This window comes from Piliocolobus tephrosceles, chromosome X (genome assembly GCF_002776525.5).
Source record: "Piliocolobus tephrosceles isolate RC106 chromosome X, ASM277652v3, whole genome shotgun sequence".
Classification (NCBI taxonomy): Eukaryota; Metazoa; Chordata; class Mammalia; order Primates; family Cercopithecidae; genus Piliocolobus; species Piliocolobus tephrosceles.
In genome coordinates, this window is record NC_045455.1 from 36,425,864 (window position 1) to 36,451,357 (window position 25,494).

At 36.4% G+C, this 25,494-nt stretch overlaps 1 protein-coding gene across 9 annotated transcripts in view; it reads left to right on the forward strand.

The window, feature by feature from the left end:
• Positions 1-278: 278 nt before the first annotated feature.
• The window catches only part of RBM26 (RNA binding motif protein 26), a 95,905-nt gene continuing 70,689 nt past the window's right edge, over positions 279-25,494 (forward strand). For all 9 annotated transcript variants that reach the window (XM_023185837.2, XM_023185844.2, XM_023185895.2 and 6 more), the window contains exon 1: positions 279-422. In XM_023185837.2, coding sequence (XP_023041605.1) covers positions 352-422 — 71 coding nt within the window. In that variant the 5' untranslated portion in view covers positions 279-351. The remainder of the gene's footprint in view (positions 423-25,494) is intronic.

The window sequence follows — 25,494 nt, forward strand, 5'->3', positions numbered from 1 at the left end:
AAGCACCTGGTCCCGAGGCTGAGAGAACGCCTGGGTCTAAGCGCGTGTCGCGCTTCCGGTCTGGGTAGATTTGCTGGGGAAGAGGGAAGGGGGAGGGCCCGGGCAAACCGTTGCTGCTTCAGCCCGGGCCGGGGTCCGGGGACGGGGAGCTCCTGGCATCCCGTGCACTTGCGGCCTGCGGCGGTCCCTGCAGAGCTGTTCGCCGACCGGGGCCCGCGGGAACCTGCCACCGGCGCCTCCCACCGCGGCCCACGCGGGCGGCGCGCGGAGGAGGGGGCGGGGGCAGCGGCGGCTGTAGCGGCCGCGACCTGGGCGGGCGGAGGAGTGTGACGGGCCTTAGGGCCGCTGTGGATGGTTTCTAAAATGATCATTGAAAACTTCGAAGCACTCAAGTCCTGGCTCAGCAAGACTCTCGAGCCCATGTGAGTATCCGGGAGATATCTCTTTGCAGGGATGGCAGTGGGAGATAGGCGGAACCACAGATCTGTGCGGTTTCCCCGAGCGCCTGCAGTGGAGGCCGAAGCGGTGAACGGAGGTCCCAGGTCTCTGTGGCTTTTTCTCCTCGTCCACCTCGCTTCCAGGTTCAAGATACCCCCAAGAGCCTGACTCGAGTTTTATTTTATTGCTGAGCTGGTCTCATTTTCCCGTTATATGTAGACCGATTCCAACCCCCCACCCTCAGTATTTTCCTAGGGCCTCAACATCGGTTTATTTTAGTGAAACCGACTATATTTTCCTTTCTACAGACTATTTTACCTTGTTTTTCTAAATGAGGTAGACGGCCTTTATTAGGGATTCGGGCATTTCTAGCTTAAATCACTCACGTTTCACCTAAATACAATTCCTGAAAGCAAGGCCACGTCTCCCATGTGCTGTCTGGCTCTTCTGCACCTCCCTTCGCTGATGGAAGATGTAACAGGTGCTGAGGTGGCCAGTAAAATTCCCCTTTCCCGCCTACACGTTCGTTAGCTTGGAGAGGAGGAAGAAAATTGAATCTTCATACATATGGAATATTTAGCAGTTTTAAGTGGGATGCTATAGATAGACTTTGTGTTGGGGGGAGCCCTTGGAGTGCTAAAATAGTCTTAGATTGGAAAATTTAAAGAGTGTTTTGACGACTTGTTAATACTAAATATAACATGGACCAAGTGCTTTATCAGAATTGGTTGATTTATTATAATGCAATGAGGAAAATTCACGCATTTAATGAAGTTATTAGGTACCTACTATGTACTACGGGAGGCTTTGGGGATAGAGCTTTTAAATTCTAAAATCGACAAGAGATAAATCCAGATATTAATAGAGCTGTGACTATTGTAATAATCATGTAAAAGAGTGATTATGAGGGAGGCTACTTCACATTGGTCAAGGAAGGACTCAAAAGGTGACATTGGAGCAACATCTAAAGAAGCGAAGGGACCATCTGTGTCAAAGTCTTGGAAAAGAACGTTTCTTGCAAAAGAAAGAGCGAATGAAAGGCACTGTAGGAGAAGTAATTGTGGTGTGTTTCAGGAAGAGAAAGGCCACTGTGGCTGGAAGGAGCCTTGTGATGAGGGAGAGAATGTAAAGACAAGAAGTTGGACAAGTAGGTAGGGGCCACATCATGTATGGGAAGACGTGAGATGATTTAAAGCAGACAAGGACTGATTTAATTTTGCTTTTACTCTGCCTATTTTGTAGAGACTGAGAGGGCAAGAATGGAAGTAAGGAGACTATTCAGAAGGATATTGTAGGCAGAGATGTGGCTAGTTTGCATTAGAGTGGTGGTGGAGACAGGCAGATCCAAATACATTTCGTAAGTAAAATTAATGGATTAAATGTAGGAGATGAGGGAAAGGGAAATCAAGGGTGATGATCGCCTTAGATAACCCAAGCAACTGAATGGGTTATAGTAGAGAAGGCAGAGAACAGGTTAAGGAGAGAAGGACAGGGGTTGGCTAGTTTTGATAATAAATACAGTAAGTATGGAGTCTGTGGGATACATCTAAGTGTGAGATCATTGAATGTGTGAGTGTAGAACTCAGGACTGGAGAAATCTGGAGTCATGCAGATAGTATTTAAAACCATGACATTGTGGGAAATTTCCTACGAAAAATGTGTAGATAGGGAAGAGAAGAGGACCTAGTACTGACGCAGGAGGAAAACTGGGCTTTATGTCATTAAAGAACAAGTGTGTGGCAAAAGAGAGGAGTTTATGAAATGCTGCAGAATGCGTGAAAAAATGTAGGCAAATAGGTAGCCCTTAGATGTAGCAAAGTGGAAGTCATTGGTAACCTTAGCAAAATAGTTTCACTGGAGTGGAGTTGTGCAGATGGAAGCCCTATTTCACTGTATTGGAGAGTGGGCATCATAGTACAGGGGTGAGAAGGAGAACTCTGGAGCAGAATGTCTGGTTTTGAATTCTGCCGCTGCCACTTACCAGCTGTATGATATTGGGTAAGTTACTTAACTCAGGGCTTCCATTTCATCAACTGTAAAATTGGGAAAATAATGAATATATATTAAGGAAATCTTAGACTACTGCCTGGTGCGTAATTAGCGTTCAGTAGTTATTAGGTGAACACAAAATTTATAAATGTTTTGGGTTGAAATAGCTTTCCTTTAAGCGTTCAGTTTCATATCAGATTTACTGCCGTATCCCCCGTCTTACCTAAATGAGAAGACTGTAGCCACTTAGAGTGTATGCTTGTAATTTTTCTTTAGTCTTAATAAAACATATTCCATGTATCGTAAAGCCTACTCTCGATGGCTGTAGCACTGCAGTCATTATGTTGTCGTAAATAAGGCACTGCTAGTAGAGCCTAGACACTGGGAATTGTCATTGGTCCTTTTCTAATGTATGTAGCTATGGTAAAATTGAGCCCTTATCCAAGTTCTTGTCCTTTTAATTGAATTTCAGGTGGATTCTTTTGTATGATTTATAAAAGCTGATCCCAGTTATTTAAGATCAGTGATTTCTAACCTTGGTTTTGTGAAATGTTATGATCTGTTATCTAAAAGGATTTTTTATTTTTTTATTTTTATTTTTTGCTTTAACATTGTGATTACCAAACTACTCTGTTTGAGAGAGGAACATACAGAGGACCAAGGGTAAGCTGTAACTTGAAACTTACATAAAACTTTTTAGTTACCTATGCTGGTTAAATTCTTCATGGTTTTGGACTTACTCCACATTTTGAATGTGTTAATTCAGCAAACATTTATTTTAAGAGTACTTAACCTACTCTGTGCTAAGCAGTGTGCAAGATATTGGGGAAATAGGTAACAAGACGTGAAATGACTCTCTTCATTTTATTTACCAGTTAGCAGGAAAGATAGGTGTTGAAGTCTGGGAACACTTCCCTGGTGTAATGTTTATCTCAGCTTGGAAGGATGAAGAACAGTTTGCGGGGGAAAAGGATGGGATTGGAGACCTGTGAAAGCATTGTAGGTTTGGTGAACAGATTGTATGGAGGTCCTAAAAATGGACAAAAAAAGATATTTTGGAGGAAGTGAAAGAAATAGAAAAAAGCAAGGGAGAAGAATGGCAGTGGAAAGCTCCAGAGAAAGGAGTCAGATCACACAGGACTTTGTTGAGTCATGTTTAAGACTTTGGATGTTATTGATAATGGGAAGCCAGTGAAGGGTTTTAGGGCAAAAGGGTTTTCAGATGGATGTTTAAAAAAAAAAGCCTGGTTGTGTTTTCAGCGTGGAATAGAAGTCTGCATATCTGTATTTTACTCTTTAATAACTTCTGTACATGTATCAGGGTTCTGAGTTTCATAAATTATTGAAAATAATTTTCATTGTCTTTTTCATCAAATTGAAAATTTTGAACTTTATTGTCATCTTGAAACGCTTAAGACTGATGTTTTGTTATCTCAAAGTTTTGCTTAGTCATACTTGCTAATAATATGAGACTAAATGTTAGTCTTTTTTCTAATATTTCATTTGAATGATAAGAAGTCCTGAAAAAAAATTAAGCTCTTTTGTTGTAGTAAACTTACAAAAAAAAAAAAAAAAAAAAAAAAAAACAGAAAACTTTCTGCTGTATTTAAAACTTTTAAGTGGACTTACTCATCAAAGTCATGTTTTTTGTTTGTTTGTTTTGTTTTCTGAAGAGACACCAAAAGATCTAATGAAACTTTAATTTTTTAGAAAATAAAATTGAGGGGCAGATGGATGTAATGATGTACTCAGGTTTTGTGAGTTGAGTAGTAAAGAAGAAAATGCCTAGTGTTGTGCTTCTGCCACTGTGTAGTGCTGTGGAGGAAGTGTGTGGTGGAAAGAAGATCTCTGTGTCCAGATAGATCAGTATTCAAATCTCTCTTCTGCCGTTTATTAGCTGTCTAGGCAAAGGAACCTCCTCTTTCCTTATTGATATAATAGGAAAGGGTTGAATGGGACACGTGTTTGAGAGCCTTGCCCTTCCCCTCCTTTCTTAGATAATTGGTTGATTAAACACAGATAGGTTACATTACTGCTGTTGCTACTGTTAGAATTATCACCAGCACTCCTGCTGTGGCTACCACCTAAACTATATGCGTTGTTAAACATTTTGTATTATTGTACTTACAAGTTTTATGAGGTAAGCATTGTTATCTCTCCATTTTGCAGGTGATGATACTAAGGCACTGAATGAAGTTAAGATTTAATTGCCCACAGTAATTTAAACTGTGGGCAAACTCTAGAGCCACATGCATATTCTTAATTTACTACTACACAGTGCACTGTCCTGGTGTTTTCTATTACTGTATATACTTTTTTACTATGACATTTTCATAATATTGGCTACTATTGTAAAAGAACAAAATTCTAAAGCATCGTGGTTGTCAGTGCTTTAGAGTTTAAGAAATAAACATCTTTGGAGTTTTTGTAGTATTTTTTCCTTCACCTGTACTTGTTACTACACCTTTCTCACCATATTAAAATTTATTTTTGTTCCTGTCTGATAGGAAGCATTATTCTTTTGGGTTTGCTAAATGATCTTTTTACTGCTGAACTTCTGAGTATTTTTGCTTCCTTTGACCTTTCCTTTTCAATTGGCTTCTTTTGGCATAGTAAGTCCATTTCCCATTCCTTAGGAAAAACTCAGCAATAATAGCAAAAAACAAAACAAAAAATAAAATGTTTCCAGTCACTTTCTTGCTAGCTTTCTGTTCCTGTCGCTGGTAAATCTTGAAGTAGTAGTCAGACTTTTAATTTTTTGTTAATTTGCCCTCAACCATTTACTTCTTAATGTCTTGGAATAGAATTTCTTCGTTGTAATATAATTAGAACCAAAATTGCTTACCTCAGTGTTACCAATCAATTTATATTTATTAAAATAAAGGCCCAAACTTTTATATTTTTTGCCCTATACATGTATAACATCAGTGTTGATGCCACCTTTTTAACTTACCTTGAATCCCTAATATGTTGATTCCTTTTCTTAAATCAGTCTTACCCTCTTTTGTTCCTTTTCTTCAGATTCTAATTGTGTTTTTCAGTGTTGTTTCATTGACATTTTTTTCTTCATCCATTTTTTACTTCTGACATTTCATTAATTACTGCTAAGATTTAAATGTTTGTCTTCTCCAGAATTATTGTTGAAATTTAATTGCATTAAGTATTAAGAGGTGATTAGGTCACAGGGGCTTTGCCTTTGTTGATTGGATTAATGCCTTTATAAAAGGTTAGTTTTGCCTCTGCCCCTCTGACTTCTGCCATGGGAGGAACTCCAGGGGATGCAGTGTTCAAGGTCTGTCTGGGAATCAGAATTGCCAAACTTGCCAGTACCTTGCTATGGGACTTCTCAGCCTCCAGAACTGTGAGCCAATACATTTCTTTACAAATTGCCTGTCTTGTGGTATTCTGTTATAGCAGCACAAACGGACTAAGACCTTTCCCATGAATGGTTTTCTTTGTAATCCATGCCAATGGTTCTTAAAAACTTCTTTGGGAGTGTATATTGTAGATCCTTTAAAGTCTGATTAAAGACAGCCTCCCTAGGATTTGCAAATACATACACATTTGCATTGAATTTCAGAGCTTTTCACCCTGAGCTTGTTAATGGATTCCAAACTAGAACCTCTACTCTGCATTTATTTTCACATAAGTATATTTAGACTTAACCACTCTTCACAGTCTTAAGCTTTTATCTAATTACTGGCTGTATATCTGCTTGGATCTCTCATCTAAACTTCAAACTAATTTCTGAAAAGAAGTGTTCTCTGGATTCACTTATTTTAATTTCACTTCTCCAAATTATGCTGCCTTGAAATTTTTTGGCTTCTCCTCCCTCCCATTCACTTAGTCATGAGGTTCTCTCTTAATAATCCTTACTGACATTGCTTAGTAGGGGGCTCACACTCCGTATCTAAATTATTGCAATTTGCTTTCTAACAAATCTGTTTTTTTATCTCTAGGCCTTTCTCCCTTCCAGTTCTTCTCATATGGATGCCCAGCCTTGTTTATATCCCATTGCTTGATCAAAACCTTCAGCATTCCCAGATCATAAATTGCATACTTTTAGCTTGCCTTTAAGAAAGCTAATGATTTGCTTTAAATTATCTTTCCATTTATATCTTTCTACTTTTTATATGAGTCTGAATTTCAGCAAAGCTGAACTTTCGTGATTCACTGTCATGTTATTTTTACTGTTTCTTTTTTCTGAACATTAGTAGTAGGCACCATTTATTGAGTGCTTACTATTAATATAAATCATTATACAGTAATTGTGTGCAAGATAGGTTCTTGTTTCTTGAAGATGAGGAAATTGAGTATTAGGAAGATGAAATAGCGTACTTTATTCATAGCTAGTAAATGATGGAGACAGGATCCAAAAGAAGACATTTTGATTCCAGAGCCTTGTGTTATGGTATACTGTCTTTATATCCTTTCTGTGTGTTGAAGTCAAAGATGAATTGTGATTCCAATTCTTCCAGAAAGCTATCTGTGATCTGTCCAGCTGGACGAAGTGACTCCTCCCACCATGACTTCTCTCTCAGCACTGGTTTCAGTTGTCATGACACTCATCACTTGTACATTAAATTATTTAGTTGTGTTATTTTAGCTTTATTATTAGAGTCTCAGGTCCTTGATGGCAGATTCCAACTCTTAAGATTTAACTGTATTCCTGTTCATTATATACATTATCTAGCACAATGCTTTGTGTGTAATATATATATGATTAAGTGCATTAGTTGAAATTTCAAGGTTGTGCACCTAAAGCCAAGGGAAGAGGCAATAATTTGGGTAAAACTATAGAATCTACCCTACTTCAGAACAGCAGATATGTGAGCCATTTGAAGATTAAGTAGTCTTTGGGTCTACTTCTCTATTTTTACTCCTAGCACCTTCATTTAGGTAAAGCTTTAATTCAGATTTTTTTTTCTTTCTTAGAGGGAAAGGTCACTGAAGTATATTAATATTTACTTGTTAAAGTATTATTGAATGTTGCTATGTGCAAGATTGCTGTCTCCATAGAGCTGCACATAAAAGAATTATAGTAATTCTAACCTGATGAATTTTATAGCTGGTAGAAGAGTTAGTAGTCTATAATTATTGGTTAAAACATTTTTCTTTATCTCTTTATCCCCTTAACTTTTGATGAATTGACTTTCATAATCACATTTTGCTGCTGCAATCTTATTTGGCCTTTCTGTCTGAATGCTGAGTGGTTAAAATGCATTTAGTACTTTTTTTCTGTATGTTTTAGCGCTTCCTTATTGTTGGCTGACAGTGCTGCTCAAAATTATTTTACATGCTTAAACCAAGAGACAGGGACTGTATTATGAGTAAAATGTAAAATATTCCCATGCTAGGTATATACATAACCTAAGTTTGAGAATGACTAACCCAAGCTTGAGCTAAATAGCTTCTAAGATTTTTTTTCCCTCTTCTTGCTTCCTTTGTGCCAGAGAAAAGAATGAATGAGAGAAATGAATGAATGGTAAAGTGTTCCTAATAGACTTACTCATTACTCTCCTACTACCTACCTTATTTCTGTGGAAAAAATCTTTTCAATTTACATACAGTAACTTTGAAATAGGTAAAAGTTTATTTTTAACTTAGGGTTTTATTTAGTATCTTTTATGTGTGTATTAAATAATGGAGTAAGTTCAAGATCTGTGACTTAGTGATTCTTCTTGAGATATTTTTCCTATATAGAAACGTTTCTTTTGTTATATATTTTTTTCTGTGACATGTTTTACAAGTGCTTTTAAACTTTTGGTTTTCTAATTTTTATTTTTAGTATAAAGAAATATATTTGTATATTGACTTTGAATTCTGAAATTTTACTAAGTGTACTTATTCTAGTAGCTATTTTATAGATTCAGTGGAATTTTCTTACACCAATCTCATCATCTATGAGTAATGACCATCTTATCTGATTTTTATACCTTCATTTATTATTTTTTAGCTATTTATTTTTGAGGTGGAGTCTGGCTTTGTCGCCCAGGCTGGTGTGCAGTGGCATGATCTCAGCTCACTGCAGCCTCCACCTCCCAGGTTTAGGTGATTCTCCTGCCTCAGCCTCCCAAGTAGCTGAGACTATAGACACGTGCCGCCATGCCTGGCTAATTTTTAGTAGAGACGAGGGTTCATCGTGTTAGCCAGGATGGTCTCGATTTCCTGACCTCATGATCCACCGGAGGATTGATTTTCAAATATTAAGCCAATTTTGTATTCCTGAGATAAACCAGGCTTGGTCATGTTGTATTATGCTAGATTTGATAATATTAAAACAAGTGGAAGTATTCAATCCTCTGTTTTTCTGAAAAAATTTATTTAGGATTAGTACTTTTTTTTTCTTAAAATTTTTGGGATCCAGGCCGGGCGTGGTGGCTCAAGCCTGTAATCCCAGCACTTTGGGAGGCCGAGACAGGCGGATCACGAGGTCAGGAGATCGAGACCATCCTGGCCACCACAGTGAAACCCCGTCTCTACTAAAAAATACAAAAACAAAACAAAACAAAAAAAACGAGCCGGGCGAGGTGGCGGGCGCCTGTAGTCCCAGCTACTCCGGAGGCTGAGGTCGGAGAATGGCGTAAACCCAGGGGGCGGAGCTTGCAGTGAGCTGAGATCTGGCCACTGCACTCCAGCCTGGGCGACAGAGCGAGACTCGGTCTCAAAAAAAAAAAAAAAAAATTTTGGGATCCTTCACCAGTGAAGCCATCTGGGACTGAAATTTTTGTTGTGAGGATTTTTTGATTATAAAATCAGTGTCTTTGATAGTTACAGGGCTGTGTAGGTATTTCGGTTTCTTCTTGTGTCACTCTTGACAATTTATGATATTCAAGGATTTTTCTGAAGTTGCCAAATTTATTGACGTAAAGTTACATGCATTGTAACCTTACTGTTCATTTAATAACTAGGATTTACTGTGATGCTTCCTTTCCCCTTTTTAGTTATACCTTTGATTACTCTTTTATTTTCTTAATCAATTTTGCTATTGGCTTTTCAGTTTTACTCAGCTTGTTAAAGAACCGTGTTAACTTTTTTTTCTATTTTCTATTTCAGTATTTTATTTTTATGATTCCCTTTGAAAGCACTTTGGGTTTAATTTGCTGTCCTTTTCTTCTTAAAGTGGAACCTAGGTCATTGGTTTTACACCTTTCTTTCAGCTATTTTATGATATTGTTCCATTGCCACTGGCATCTGTTGTTTCTGGTGAGAAATCTGCTGTCATTTGAGTCTTTGTTCTCCTGAATGTAATGTGTCTATTTCCCCCCTCTGACTACCTTTAGGATTCACTTCCTTTTATTTGGTCAGCAATTTGACTATGGTAGGCTTGTGTTTCTGTGTTTGTGTTTTATCCTTCTTAGATTTGCCAATTTGGGTCTGTATTTTGGGTCTTTCATCAGTTTTAGAAAGTTCGTGTTCACTATATCTTCAAAATTTTTCTGCCCCATTTTTCTTTCCTCTTTTTCTGAGACTTTATATTTAGTTCCTTGTATGTTAGATTATTTGATATTATCCTACAAATCTCGTGTATGTTTTAAAAAATTACTTTTGTCCCTTTGCTTTTGATTTGGATATTTGTTATTTTCTTTTCTTTTCTTTTTTTTTTTTTAAGAGACAGCATCTCACTCTCTTGCCCAAGCTGGAGTGCAGTGGCGTGATTGTAGCTAATTGCAGACTTGACCTCCTGGGCTCGAGGGATTCTTGTGCCTTGGTAGCTGGGATGTCAGTCACACACCACCACACCCAGCTGATTTTTTAATTTAATTTTTTTTTTTTTTTTTTTGTAGAGATGGGGTCTATGTTAACTAGAGTTGTCTTGAACTTCTGGTGTCGAGTAATCCTCCCACTTCAGCTTCCCAAAGTGCTGAGATTATAGACATGAACCTCTTTCCCTGTTTTCAAGTTCACTATTATTTTTTGTCTACTGTTTCCAGTCTGCAAAGGAGAGTTATTTCTAATTCAAATTTTTTATTTCTAGGTTTTCCTATTTGGCTCTTTTTAATAGTTTCTATGTATTTACTGAAGTTCCCCAGCTCTCCATGCATGTGGTCCACATTTTGCAGTAAATTCTTTAGCATTTTTATCATTATTGTGAAGTCCCCATCTAATCTATTATTTGGGCAGTCTCTGTGTTTCCATTGACTATTTCATCTCATGTAGATCACATTTTCTTACTATTTTGTGTTCCCTTCAGTTGGTTTTATGCTAGATCCTTTGTGTAAAAGGACTGTAGAGACTGAAGTAAGTAAGATTTATTGTCGGTAAGGGGCATGCCTTTTTTTTTGTTAGGCCACTTGAGTGGAGGCTGACTCATTTAGTTACCCTGTAGTCTGATTGGTTCTCGTTTGAATCAGTTCCCCATTGGCTTCAAATGCTTTGAGGGCAGAATCAGAATTTTCCCTTTGGGGCTGGGTACCATGACTCACACCTGTAATCCCAGCACTTTGGGTGCCAAGGTGGACAGATCACCTGACATCAGGGGGTTCAAGACCAGCCTGACCAATGTGGTGAAACCCCGTCTGTACTAAAAATACAAAACTTAGCCAGGTGTGGTGATGGGCACCTGTAATCCCATCTACTCAGGAGGTTGAGGCAGAAGAATCGCGTGAACCCAGGAAGCGGAGACTGTAGTGAGCCGAGATGGTGCCACTGCACTCCACCCTGGGCAACAGAGCGAGACTGTCAACAATAAAAATAAAATAAAATTTAGCTAATTGCCACAAGGGGGCTGGACTTCCTTTCATTCAAATATGACCTTGAAGGTCTTGATGCATGTTGAGAAACACATGGAATAGAGGAATGGATGCTACAGAAGGAAGTTGGGAGGAAGCAAGAGAAATACTTACGGAAAGCCTTTATGTGCTTCCAAAAACAGCACTTTGATTCCAGAGGGCAACGTTTATTTGCCCTCTTGATAGAAAGTAGTAACCTCTTAGAGGACTTAGGGCTTGAGGTAAGCACTCGCAAATGGCAAAAGAAGAGTTTCTCTTCCTCCCAAAGGGGTGCTAACTCAAAAAGCAAGTAGGTGGAATTAAAGGGCCAGATTGAGCCCTTATGCCGGTTGACAAACTGCTTCAAAAGCCACCAGAAAACTCAACCATGGGGCATAACAGGAATGGAAAGCATATAGTAAGTCATAAGTAGCTGGCAGAGCTGCAGTTCCAATTAGTGTTTGTCCCAGCAATGTGCCAGCAGACAGGGGAAGGGTGGAGGTCATTTGAGCTGGTAGGATAAGAACAGGTATACATCTCAGGATATCTGTAGGGGATCCTGGGTCTTTGCTACTGTGTAAACTCAGTAAAAGCCACAGGTGCACAAATAAGAAGTGTGTGTTTAAGAAGTCATGTGGTATGCAGAGTGAAAACAGAGAGGCAGACTTTCTCCCAAGGTGAACAGTCCAGCAGGCGCACACAGCCATTGCAGAACACACACACACACACAAAATAGGCAGTGCCGCTTCTTGGGGAAAAGCTGAGTTTAGTTGAAAAAAGAGGAAACCCAAAGCACTACACGGTTTTAGGCTTTAGCCCTATCATTCTCGTGAGCCTCGTGTCCAGGAGGGTAATTAGTGCCTCATTTCTACTCGGTGCAGACCCCAAGCTCCTTCCCACCTCCACGAGCCATAGGGTGATCTCAGTGGTCAGATGGGGGAGCAGAGCCACTTGTGACCAAGAGGAATTGTTCTGATGGTTGGTTAGTAAGCTAGAAAGCGAATGGGAGAATAAAACTGTATCTGTGTGGTTTGAATGCCTCCAGCCGAAGACGGCACTGCGTACAGGTCTCTTTCAAGCAGAGAATGTACCCAAGTCATGCAGCACCGACGTATGTTAACTGCTGCAAATTCCTATGGGTCTGCAGCAATCTCACTTCTTGTCTCCTCAGAAGAAAAAATTCGACCGAGGAGATATAAGGCAGAAGGAAAAACTGAGGCAAGTTTTAGAGCAGGAGTGAATGTTTATTAAAATGCTTATTAAAATGCTTTACAGCAAGTATGAAAGGAAGTACACTTGGAAGAGGGCCAAGTGCCTCTGGTTCCAGGTTTTTGAATTGCTGGGGAGATCTTTGTTCTTCAGTCTTACCTCCTGCCTTTATGACTTTTGAAACTGTGTTTCAGCAGTGTTGTTCCTTTCCTTGTCTTTTGAATGGTAACCCACCCAGGAATGCCTCAGAGGGGTTTCCCTCAGCCCGTGTGCTCTACCCTCAGACTTTGTTAGCTGGAAGCTTTTAGTTTCTTGGTGATCACTTCTAGTTCTTCCTTGCTCCCAGAATTACTCATGAGTCTTTGGTTAGTAAGTGTTGATGAGTGGCTGTAGACTCACTTTGTGGCTTGTGGTACTTTGATTCTAATCTCTCTTGACAGCACGTATATATGACTGCTAAAAGATGATTTAAAGTTTGGCTGGTTTCTCTTTACCTCGATCTATGGAGTCACATTTTTCTTCCTGACTTTCCACCAGGAATGAGAGTAAACATGGGTTTCTTTGCTCTTCTGAAGGGCTTGTCACTTTCTGGAATTTAGTTAGTTCATTTATGAATTTTTTTTTTTTGGTCTCCTCAAGCTCTTTAGGTTTTAAAAAATACTATAGTTTTGTAGTTAAAGTGGCTTGTTTTTTGTTGTTGGGGTGAAAGCAATGGTCTCTTGTGATTTTCCACATCCAGCCTGAGATGGAATGGCTAATGTAGTTTTAATGTGCATTTGTCTTATAAAAGTTAGGATGAAAAATTTTTCCTATGTTTATTTATATATATAAAGTTTTATAAATTATTATATATAGATAATATGTATTTTTATACATTAAATATGTTTATATGTATGACATATAACATAATTATATAACTAATATATTAGAATATATGTTTATGATTTATGATGTAACCATTACTTATATATAATACATACTTATATAATTATTATATATAATATATAATGCTCCAGAGATTAATTTAATAATTTAAGAAAATAAGCTTTTTTCCCTAAAAAGTAATGGTTACATCATAAATAATATGTAATGTAATTATGTATGATTACTAATTATATATTACTATTATATAATTATATATTACACATGTAATTATAATTATGTAATACATAATTTACATATGTAATATATAATTATATGTTGTATGTTACATATTATGTGTTTTTTTCTGTTGATTGTTCTTACACTCCCTAGTTTTTCTGATACATTGTTGGTTTCTTAAAAAGTTGATTTGTAGGAGCTTTTCATGTATTAGGGAAATTGTGATATGAGCTACAACTTTTTCTTTCCCATACTGACATTTATGTTTTGATCCAGCTTGTGTTAATTTTTCTAATATAGAAATGCTTCGGCTGGGTGCGGTGGCTCACGCCTGTAATGCCAGCACTTTGAGAAGCTGAGGTGGGTGGATCATTTGAGGTCAAGAGTTTGAGACCAGCCTGGCCAGCATGGTGAAACCCTGTCTCTACTAAAAGTATAAAAATTAGCCTGATGTTGTGGTGGGCACCTGTAATCCCAGCTACTTGGGAAGCTGAAGCAGGAGAATAGCTTGAACCCAGGAGGTGGAGGTTGCAGTGACACGAGATGGGGCCACTACACTCCAGCCTGAGCGACAGAACAAGACTCTGTCTCAAAAACACACACACACACACACAAAGAAATGCTTCATTTTATGTAGTTGAATTTATCCTTTACTCCATGGAGTCTAGATTTTCTATTGTAGTCATAGTCAGAAAAACTTTCCCTGTTTTGAGATAAAATTACTGCCAATGATAATATAGCAAAAGTTATCACTAGTTGTGCTTACTGTATGCCAGCATACTAATTGATTTACCAGTCAATTAATGAACTCTAATTGACAATATGTGTGCTATAAATCATACTATGACCACGAGAAGTCAGGCAAAATGGAAACCAGTCACTGTATTTTCTCAAGTAGTATCACACATATCCTTTATTATCTTATTTTGAAAGAAAATCCAGGTATGAAGTAGGGATAAAGCCTTATTTATGTATTTTTATCCAGATGCACACAAAGGTATCTCTATAAAACTTGACTGCATAATCCATGTTTTCCCAAGGATTTAAGATGCAACCTTAAATAGATACTGAGTTCTTATATGTATTTGGGTTTATTCTAGACTTTTTATATGTTATATTTATCTATGTCTTTTACACTTTTCTCTTATTTTTGGTGATAAAAGGCTAGTCCCCTGTCAATAATGTTCAGTTTTAGAATTTTCCTGCCTGGTTTTGCTTGACTGCCCTTGCCCCTCAACTTTATTATGAAAACTTTGAATATACAGAAAAGTTTGAGGGTTGAGATTCTGCCATTAACATTTTAGTGTGCTTGTCGCTATTATCCTTTGGTTCATTTCAGAATAAATCGCAGATGTCAGTGCACTTACCCCTAAAGCATGCATACCATGCTTTACTTCAGGATTTTAGTTTTATTTTAATTTTAGAATTTAGATGCAATCAAGTGCACAGATCTTAAGGGTACCGTTTTGTAGTTTTGACAAGTGTATACATTTTTGTAACCCAGTCACCTGTTAAGATAAAGAACATTACTATAGCCCTGCAATTTACTCATTTCTTTTTCCATGCCCCCACCTACCTCTAGAAGGAAGCAGTGTTCTGCTTTTTTTCCACGTATATTAGTATTGCCTGTTGTAAAACTTTCTGCCAATGGCATCAGAGTATTATTTTGAGCAAGGCTTCTTTTTAACTCCTTGTAATGTGCCTGAGATTTATTCGTATTATTGCATATACCTGTAGTTTGCTTCTTTGTATTGCTGAGTAGTATTCTGTTGTCAGATTCATGGTATATACAGTAGTTAATAATAATGCTCTCATTATTTTTAGGCTGGATTAGTTAACACAGTTTCTTAAGTCTTATGAATTGAAAATAGTACATGATGGTTCTAATAAAAATTTAAACAGCGTAGAAATAGAAACCAAAAATGAGTCTTCTTATTGCTTTCTGATTCTCATATGTAAACATGTAAACATATATTTGTAAAAATAAACCTATATGTGCCACCTATTTATGAAGATACATAACTTTTTTTCATAGATAGAATCATTTATATGTTACTACTGCAACTAGTATTTCCAGTAACACTGCACATCATCCCATAAAAGTATACTATTAGGTAGATTCCTATTCTTTCCAGTGGTTCCATAGAATTCCATTATGTGAGTATATTGCACTTTGTTTAAATAGTACTTTATGATGTAATTATTACTTTTTAGGGGGAAAAAAGCTTATTTTCTTGAATTAAGTAATTCCTGTACATAGTCAAGGAAAACTTAAAGACTTTGAAATGAAAAGCAAAATCCTCTTCACGTTTCCCATCCTTGAACTTTTACTATTAATATGTAGTTTTTATGCTGTTACAATGGCTGAAATCCAATGTTTTTGCATGACCAAATCATCTACAGCCATACCACTCTGAACACCCCTGATCTCATCTAACTTGGAAGCCAAGCAGGATTAGGCTTGGTTAGTACATGGGTGAGAGACTATAGTTTATGTAACCATTCTGTTCTTATTTATCATTTAGGTTATTTTCTTTTTTCTTTGGCTTTCCAAATAACTTTTTTTCCCCCGGTTTCTTTTTTTCTTTGACAACACAACTGGTACACTGTTTTTGACTTTCTAAATAACTCTGCAATGAACATCTTCCTCTGTGTGTATGGTTTGCTTTATTTTCATTAGTAGAAGTTATTTTCTAGAAGTCAGCTAAGGCTGCTATTGGGGGCTTTCTTAGTATTAAGTATACTTTCTTGGTTTAAATCCAGTAGTTCAGATGAACTTGTTTTATGATGTTATGTATTGCATTATTAGTAATTCCTCATTTTGTTTTTTAAAGAGCCATTTTAAAAGAAGTGACAGGAGATAGTGTGTCAGTGTAAATTCTAGTCTGCTTTTGAGATCTCTATATCTCTGCTCCATACATTCTGCAATTATTTATTTTCCATTTTACAGGCAATTTAAAAGTCGATAAAAAACATTTATAAAATCTTAAATGAAGTCACTTATAAATGAAAAGTGTTTGAATGATTACAGATTCCACATAGCATTAATATATACTTCAGCAGATCATTTTTTTGTTGCTCTTTGTAATAGTTATAAATGCAATAACAGGTGCTGTAAGGCATATAACTTGTGATCTTTTTTGGGGCATATTTTGTAAGAGATTGTCATTGTGATGTTTCTTCTATGTTACTGTTATTTTCTTTAATGATCTCTCAAATGCTTATCTTACCTTTTTAAAAAGTTTAATTTTTTATAGTAGCTGGCAGACTGTGAAATAGGTAGACCTTATTTTGAAAACTACTTTATAAACTTGCAGTTACCAGTCTGCAAAGTTATTAATGTACTTTCCTAAATTGAATCATGTTGAGTTTGGATGCCTTTGATGACGTTAAACAGCCAAATTTGAGGAACAGTTAAGTTCTGTGAGGATACATGAAGTTTGGAGGAATCATGAGTATACATTGTGATTAGGAAAAGGCTCTTGAATCCACCTAACCTCTGTGGGTTTCAGATGTAGAGAAAGTTTTATTGCCATACTGAAGTGATCGGACAATTTTGGAGCTATATTATGAGATGTGGTGAAGGTTAAAACAGGAGTTACTTGATCCGATCTCTTTTTAAGAATGTTGCTCGCTGGGCACGGTGGCTCATGCCTATAATCACAGCACTTTGGGAGGCCCGAGCGGGTGGATCACCTGAGGTCAGAAGTTCAAGATCAGCCTGGCCAACATAGTGAAACCCTATCTCTACTTAAAGTACAAAAATTAGCCGGACATGGTGGTACATGCCTGTAATCCCAGCTACTGGGGAGGCTGAGGCAGGAGAATTGCTTGAATGTGGGAGGCAGAGGTTGCAGTCAGCCGAGATTGCCACTGCACTCCAGTTTATGACATGTAGAGGTTTGATTAGATAAAACATTTTGAAGACAAAGGAAGACTAGTTAGCCATTTCTTAGTCTAGTTTAAGACTGAGTTGTGAAATGCCTGAATTTAGATTGGTATAATGTTGGTAATTAGAAGCTCCTTCTCAATACATTGTGATTTGTTCTAGGGAAAAGGCAGATGTAGTTATCTGTAATACCAATGGGAGAAACAGACAAACATACCAGTAGTTGTTATATAACAGTGGTAGAAACAATGTACAGATACATAGGTCTGGCAATTTAGGAGAACTATACAAAATGTTTCTATTAAGTAGAATTTATCTATTTATGCCTTCCAAGGGCTCAAAATTTGGTCATGAGTGCTGAGGAAATGGGATTCTGTGACTCTTCAGAGAGACATAAAGGAAAAATCTCTTGATGATTCTAATGCTATGTACCGAATTATTCTGAAATTCGGTTAACTAAAAGTTACTGGGAATGGGAAGAGAGAAAGAGTGCAAGGTGGTGAAAGCTTAATATTTTTTCACAAAAATGACTCACTTTTTCAGATTGTATGGTTCGGTGCCTTTATTTTTAAAATGAGTAAACTAAAGCCTAGAGAAATAAAATGCTAACACAGGATTATATAACTAGTGAATAAAGTAGAAATGACACCAGACTGGAAATCTGAAAACTCTATGTTTTTTGGAGTACAGTTCAGTGCTTTTCTTCAATACCAGACTGCTTCATAGAAAGGCTGACAATTTGACTTGGGACAAAGTAGGTTTGAAAGGGAATATAGGACTTAAAATATGACAACCAGAATTTAACTAAAGTATGTTTTTAGCGGTGATTATAGGCATTTTTTATCATAGTTCACTATTTAGTAATCCCTTAACGATTGTTAGGGTGCTTGGCAGGTTAATAAAGTGCTGCTTATTTGTAATTATACTTATTGGTAATTATTTCTAGTTTGGCAGGTCAGCTGTTAGATGAAGAAACTGAAGCTTAGTTTGCTTAGTCTTAAGATTCATGAGCGGAAAAGTGTCTGTAATAATTTCTCCTTTTTAAAGAAAGATTTTGGCATGATTCTGGTAACCGTATCAGAAAATTTTGGTAGCAATGTTAAAGACTTAAAAATGAATCTCTAGCATACATAACCACACAGCATTAGCCAGACCTTTTAAAGAAATATCAGAAAAAGTTTGAAGGTTTAAGCGACTCAGCCGAATTTATCCAACAGGATGATAGAACTAGATTTTTTGTATTTCTAGTTTTAGTGCTATTTCTTTTGGATAATTTTGCCTTTTTGGTTTTAAAAGAAAATGTTCACTAGCCTTTGCTCTCTAATTTTAGTAATCAGAGGGATGGATTATCTGAGATCTGTTGTTAACTAGATAGAATGTGAGTAACTGGAGTGAGGGTGGCCTCTAGAACCATTCTTTTCTCAGAGAACTCAATTCTTCAACTATGAATAGGAATTAAAAAAAAACAACAAACTAAATATGAAGATTAGTCATGGGCTACCATATTGCAGATCCACCTTTTTTTTTTTTTTTTTTTTTTTAAAGAGAGAGTTCTGTGGCGTGATGTTATAACCACACTTACAACCACAGCGATCTGTGCTTAGTTTGTCATTTGGGCTGCTGCTCTTTGCACTGAACAGCACAAACTTTTACTTTGGTTTTGTGATCTGATTGTTGGGTCTTTGACACTTAATGGACACTTCTTTTTTTTTTTTTTAAATTTAATTTAGAAGTTACGTAACTTTTAAAGGTATGGTTCCCAAGTGTGGTGTGAGGATTCCTGGAATTTCCTGAGAGCCTTTCATGGTGTCTTATGAGGTCCTTATTTTTCCAACTATGTATCTACGTCAGATCAGTTTTTCTTCATGTACTTCAAGCAATATAACGTATCATAACAGACTGAATGTAAAAACAGATATAAGAATCGGCCTGTCCTCCATTAAGCCAGACAAAGGTATTTGCAAAAAGTGTAAAACGTGGTCACTCTTCTCAGAAAAGTTGTGTTTGATTTTGGAAAAATAGTTTTTGGGTTTTTTTAATTTAAAAAATATGGTATTTAATTTCAGGTGAGGCTATTTATCATAGAGCTCTGCCCATCCCTGACCTGATTATGACCTAAGCTGGGAAAGATGAGTCATTTTCACAGGCCAGTATGGATGCTGGGGGAGAGAAGAGTAGCCTCCTTTTTCTGATTTCACTAGCTGTGAGAATAACGTAAGCCGAGAACTGCTTGGGGGCCATCATTTTTGCCACACATAGAGAGCCTTTCTGAAAATGAAAATGCAGAATAGAGAGTCCTGGTGATATGATTTGAACTCCTGGATTCAGAAAAAAAGCCAGCCCCACATATAGGCTTCCTGTTTGTTTGCACGAATAAATTCTTCTCATTACTCAAAGAAATATATAGGGTTTTTATGCTAAGTTACAATGGATTTATTATTTCAAACTAAACAATTTTTTCTCAATTTTAATTCTTAATAAATATTGATATAACTCTTTTAAATAAAAAGCTGTTTGGAGTGGTTCCTTATTTGTAAAGCATAGAGGGCTCCTGATACCAAAAATTTAAGAATCATTGTTCTAAAAGTAAGATGGAATCACTGCTATTTCTTGGAGTGATGTGGGGGAATAAAAGAACTGGCCAGTTTTCAGTGTTGTAATTACATGTATTGTGATACATTTTGCAGTGATGAAGAAGTATTAGTAGAATGTGTGATGCTCAAGGATGGATCGTGTTTAGATGATTTTATTTTGTAGAATGAACTGGGTGTATAATAATTCTTAATGAGTAGTCTTTGCTGTAACTAATTGCTGTATATAAGTAATCTATTTTTGCTTTCTTGTTCGAATTGAATGAAGCATGTAATAAACTACAGCAATTGAAAATTTCAATGTATGTATTATGCTTGCCGCAATGAAATTTGGATTTTTAAAAGAGTAATTCTAAGTACAGAATATAAAATCATGACTTTGATGCAAATTAGATATTTTTCCTGAATATAAAATGAAAATTTGGAAGGAACAGACGTGGGTGCATATCCGTGTTCTAAAGTTACTCAGTTAACATATTTAAATTTAATTTTTAATTCCCACTGCCACCTCCAGCTCTTTTTCAAGATTACTGAAAATGGAAGCTTGGGTTAAATTCCGTGAGTTACATTCTACTGAATGTCTAAAGTCTCCAAGAAACTCGTGCAAAACAAACTTTTTGAAATATTGTATCGGAGTATTAAAGATTTCTTTACGGTCTCATTACTGTTTTGAAAATCTCAAAAACCAAAACACACTATGAGTGTGTTGGGGGATTAGTACAACCTTTATTTCTAAAGGTGATTTGTTTCTTATTAAGAATATTTAGTTTTTAAAGATATTTCATTATAACATTTGATTTTCTGTATTATTTTTGGCTTCTGTAACTTTAGTGTGTGTATTTCCCTCTCCATCCCAGATATAGTTGGAAGAGAATGACCTTCTTAGATGGTCACTTCTGTGCTTTTAAAGGGTATGCATGAAGCTGGAAGTCTCCAACTGAACTATTTTTTAAAAACAAAGATGCTAGCTGGGCACTATTGCTCACACCTGTAAATCCCAACACTTTGGGAGGCTGAGGCAGGGGGATCACTTGAGGCCAGGAGATCGAAACCAGCCTGGTCAATAGAGTAAGACCCTATTTCTACACACAAACAAAAATGAGCCAGGTGTAGTTGTGTGCACCTGTAGTCCTAGCTACACGGGAGGCAGCGGTGGGAGGATCTCTTGGCAGGAGTTCAAGGCTTCAGTGAACCATGAGTGCACCACTGCCCTCCAGCCTGGGTAACAGCAAGACTTTGTCTCTAAAAAAAAGAAATGGGAAAAAAAAGCTTTATTAGCTGTATCGTTAACACAGTATATTCAGGAATTGACGAAGTTTTAATTTTATACCTTTAAAATCATTGATGTGAATGACTTGGTAGTGATTTAGAGGTTTAATTTGCCAAAGCTCACTGAAGCAGTTAATTTGAAATCCTTGGAGAATTAAAATTGGAAACCCCAGTGTTCATGAATGCTCACTTTGCTCCATTTCACTTGACTCCTATCCCTCATATGTGTCAAGTAGGTCAAGTAGGCCTTAGGCTCTTTCTGATGGGTTCCCTTGGCCTGGGCTTTTTAAATATTTTTTTTTTCCTAGATAGCCATAAAGCATGCTTGCATTCCATTTCCATTCCTATCTAAATTCAGATCCCTGTTTAAATGTCACTTCCACAGAGTCCTTCCTTGATGATCTTAAATAATGCTTGTTTTATCTTTTCTGTTTTCGTTCTCCTTACCTTTCTTCCTTTCTCCTCCTTTACACTTTATCCTTTCAACCTGGATTTTTCCTCAGAGCAAATGTTGACAATACATAGTATAAACGTATGTTTGTGTAATATGCATATTGTCTCCCTCCACCCAACAATGTAAATTCTGTGGCAACAGTGACGTTTCTAAAAGTCGTATTTTCAGGATCTAGAACAGTGACAGAGTAGGTGCTTTTAAAATTTTCTTGAATAATGAATGCGATATTTGGACGATAATCACCAAACCCAACATACTTATTTTCTTATTTTATTCATCAAACTTTATATGAAGATGAAAGATAATCCCTGACAGAAATGAGCCATTGATCTAGTGAAACAGATATTTGTATGTATATTCTCTTGCTTAGTAACTATTAATATGTCTCAGATTTTTTGTAGGGTGTATTTTATCTACAGTGTAATTTTTAAAAAATACTTTTTTATCACTAATGTATGTAGATCAGTAATTGAACAGACTGCTGTATTATCTTATATTTCATGTATTTGCACAATATCTCATGAACAAATTTAAACCTAATAATTATACACATTGATATTTGTGAGGGATTTACTATCCAATCCAGTGCTTATCTGCCAAGAGCTGTTCAGCCTATGCTTGAAACCATTCTAATGATGGAGAACCCTTGGGCAGTTTATTCTGCCTTTGGGAGGCCTCTGATTATTTAAAAAAAAAAAAAAAAAAAAAAGTCTGTCTCCATTTTAAGCCAAAACCTGTTTGGCTGCTTCTGCTTACTGGCTTCAGTTACGTTCCTTGGAGGATATATTGGACAAATGTAATCCTTTTTCCTTGTGATAACCTTTCAATTGTTTGAAGACTTACCAAGTTCTCTCTGACATTTCAGTTCTCTAGGCTGAGAATCCCTAGAAAACCATCTAATAATGACATCCATGTACATCTTGGTCATTTTCTAAGAACCTGTTTGAGTTTGTTTATGCATTTATAAAGGTGGCACCTAGAACTGAAAGCACTAACACTCTACTGCATAGGAGAGCAGCACTCTTTCCTGTCCAGTTCTCGGTTTTCTGTTTATTGCATGTTTAGAGTTTGTGTTTCCTCCCAGCCATTTCACACTTTCATTTCCTTTAACTTAGCCATTTATTAAAGTACTTAAGTTGTTCACCTTCTATTTGCCTTCTACAAATGCTATTGTTAAGTCACATCTCATGCCTTGTTTTGTAGTTTTTGCTTTTGTTTGTATTCTGTCCCCTCACCAGCCCCAACACACTCAGAAGAGTAATTGCAGTTGGAGCACTTGGTGGTCAGAATCCTACTTTATTGGCAGATTTTGTTGTTTGTGGGAGCTAAGAAGTACTTTTCAAAACTTGATTCTTTTTTTTCCTTGATCTGTAAGGCAATTTCAGCTCTACTTTTTCTTTCACATATTTTCAGGATGCTAGCAGTATAGCAGGGGTAAAGAAAAGTCTAGCTCTGACAAGATATAGATCATTCAAGTTACAAACCTTTTATCAGCAGTGGCAACTGGTATAGTAAAGTACCTCGAACAATCTTGCTAGCCATGGAGATAATTTTTAAAAATAGTTTGCTATATGAATATAGTTTTTTTAATTAGGTAATTTGAATATTTAATTGACTTTGCGTAACATCATTACTAGATGTTCAGATAATATAACACTTAAGACGAATAGAAAGAGAACATACATTTTGCCTTTCTGTTCCTGATATATAACATTTCAGTATATTACTAAATTTCTGTGGTCTATATTTTTTACTCAGCTTTTTGTTTTCAAAAATACTGAAGTAAAAATGGAACTTCTTGTGGGACTTAAGGAAAATTGCCTCCTAAATGCAAATTCAGTTGTTTTGCCATTAAATGCGAAATTTCAACCCCTGCTTCTATGTAATTTGAACTCTTAACACATGTTAAAAAGTCATCTTCCTTTCAGATTATTTTGAGGATTTAGAACTGTATGTGGTAGTTTATTTGTTGTGGCTAATGGTTTTTGTTTCAGTTCAGATTGCTTCTACAGAAGATGTTGAGCAGAGATTCTTCTGAAATTCTGTCTTGCTGTTTTATCAAACTGGTTTATAGACTGTAATAATTTTAAAAATCATGAAAGGCTTCCTCTAGATTTTTAGCTGCTAACATTTTAATTCATTTTTAAAATGTCCTATTTAAAAAATAATGGTGTGAAAATGAAATAGATTTGGTATTTTGTTGAGAGAATTGAGAAATGACAGGTAAGTTACTGGAAAAACCACTAATAAGTTGAAAATTCACCATGACACCCAAACCAATATTAAATTACAGCATTTAGACTCAGTGTAGACTGAATTTATTTACAGCAGTTCAATAAAACGCAGTAATAGTATTATGTATCATAATGATTTCCAGTAAATTGAAATAGGTTTAGCTTGATGTCTAGTTTGGTTGATGTCTGGTTGATTGTGCTTATTCAGGATATCTGTTTCATGGTCTCATACAGTATTACCAGATGGCCAGATGTAAGTATATCTCGAGATACATCAAAAGGTTATTATTCCAGTTCTTCATCCTTATTTCATCATAGATCTGAGTATTCCCATGCTGATTATATGATAAAACAAAAATTTAGTATATCATAAATCATTGTATTTAAAAATGTTGAAATAAGTATATGGAAGTAAATTTTTGAAAGAAAAAGTGAAAGTCTTAAATCTCCTTGTTTAAAAATGTTGAAATAAGTATATCGAAGTAAATTTTTGAAAGAAAAAGTGAAAGTATTTAAAAAATCTCTTGTACCATTGAAGTGGATTTTTTTTCTTGTTGCATAGATCATAACTCATTTCAAATCTTTGTAAATAAATGGAAATAGCTTTATAAGAAAAGTTGATCTATGAATCCTGAGTGACAAATTACCCTGAAACTTAGTGACACAGCATACATTTATTATCTTATGGTTTCTGTGGGTCAGGAATTTGGGAGCAAGTTAACTGGATATTTCTGACTCAGTGTCCCTTATGAGATTGTAGTCAAGCTGCTGGGCACACGTGTAGTCTTAGGTTGTGCTGGGACAGTAGAATGTACTTCCAAGCTCACTCACATGTGGCTATTGGTTAAGAGGCCTCAGTTCCTTGCTAGCCATTGACTGAAGGCCACATTTACTAGCCACATGGTGTTCTCCCTAAGGCTGCTTTAGTGTCTTTCCTTGGGGCATAGCAGGTGATTTCTGTAGAACAAGAGAGAGAGAAAGAGAGAGACAGAAAGAAAGAAAGCCTGCATGAAGAAGATGTCACAGTAACTTTTAAGACCCAGTCTTAGAAGTCAAACACACCATCACTTCTATTTGTTAAAAACAAGTCACTAAATTGAGTCTATGCTCATGGGGTAGGAAATTAGGCTTTACCTTTCTAAAGGGAGGAATGAAGAATTTGAGGATGTACTGTAAAACAACCACAATGATGTTGATCTAGTGAGTCTTATAGCATATACAATAAACTGTACTAGTTCATTAAGAAAGTAGCTCTTATCTCTGAAATTTATCAGTTGCCTTTGTGGTCTTTATAATAAGTAAAATCCATCTGTTGATTGACTTGCAGTCAAGTTTCTCTGTACGAATTCTGTGCAAGCAAAGCTATCCACTCTTTAAGATGTACTTTTTGATTCAGTGACATATGTTACTGTTTACACTTATAGAACTATTATATGCCAGAAACATACAGGAATTGAGATGTTTTCTATATGTCTTGCAGTATTTGCTAGCTTTACTTTAATGTGTATCAGTTATTTTATTAACATTCTGCTTTTCAACTTTAGGTAGAACATGTAGAATCTCTATTTTGTATTTATTATTAGTTAAAATTGCTAACAGATAAGGAGAT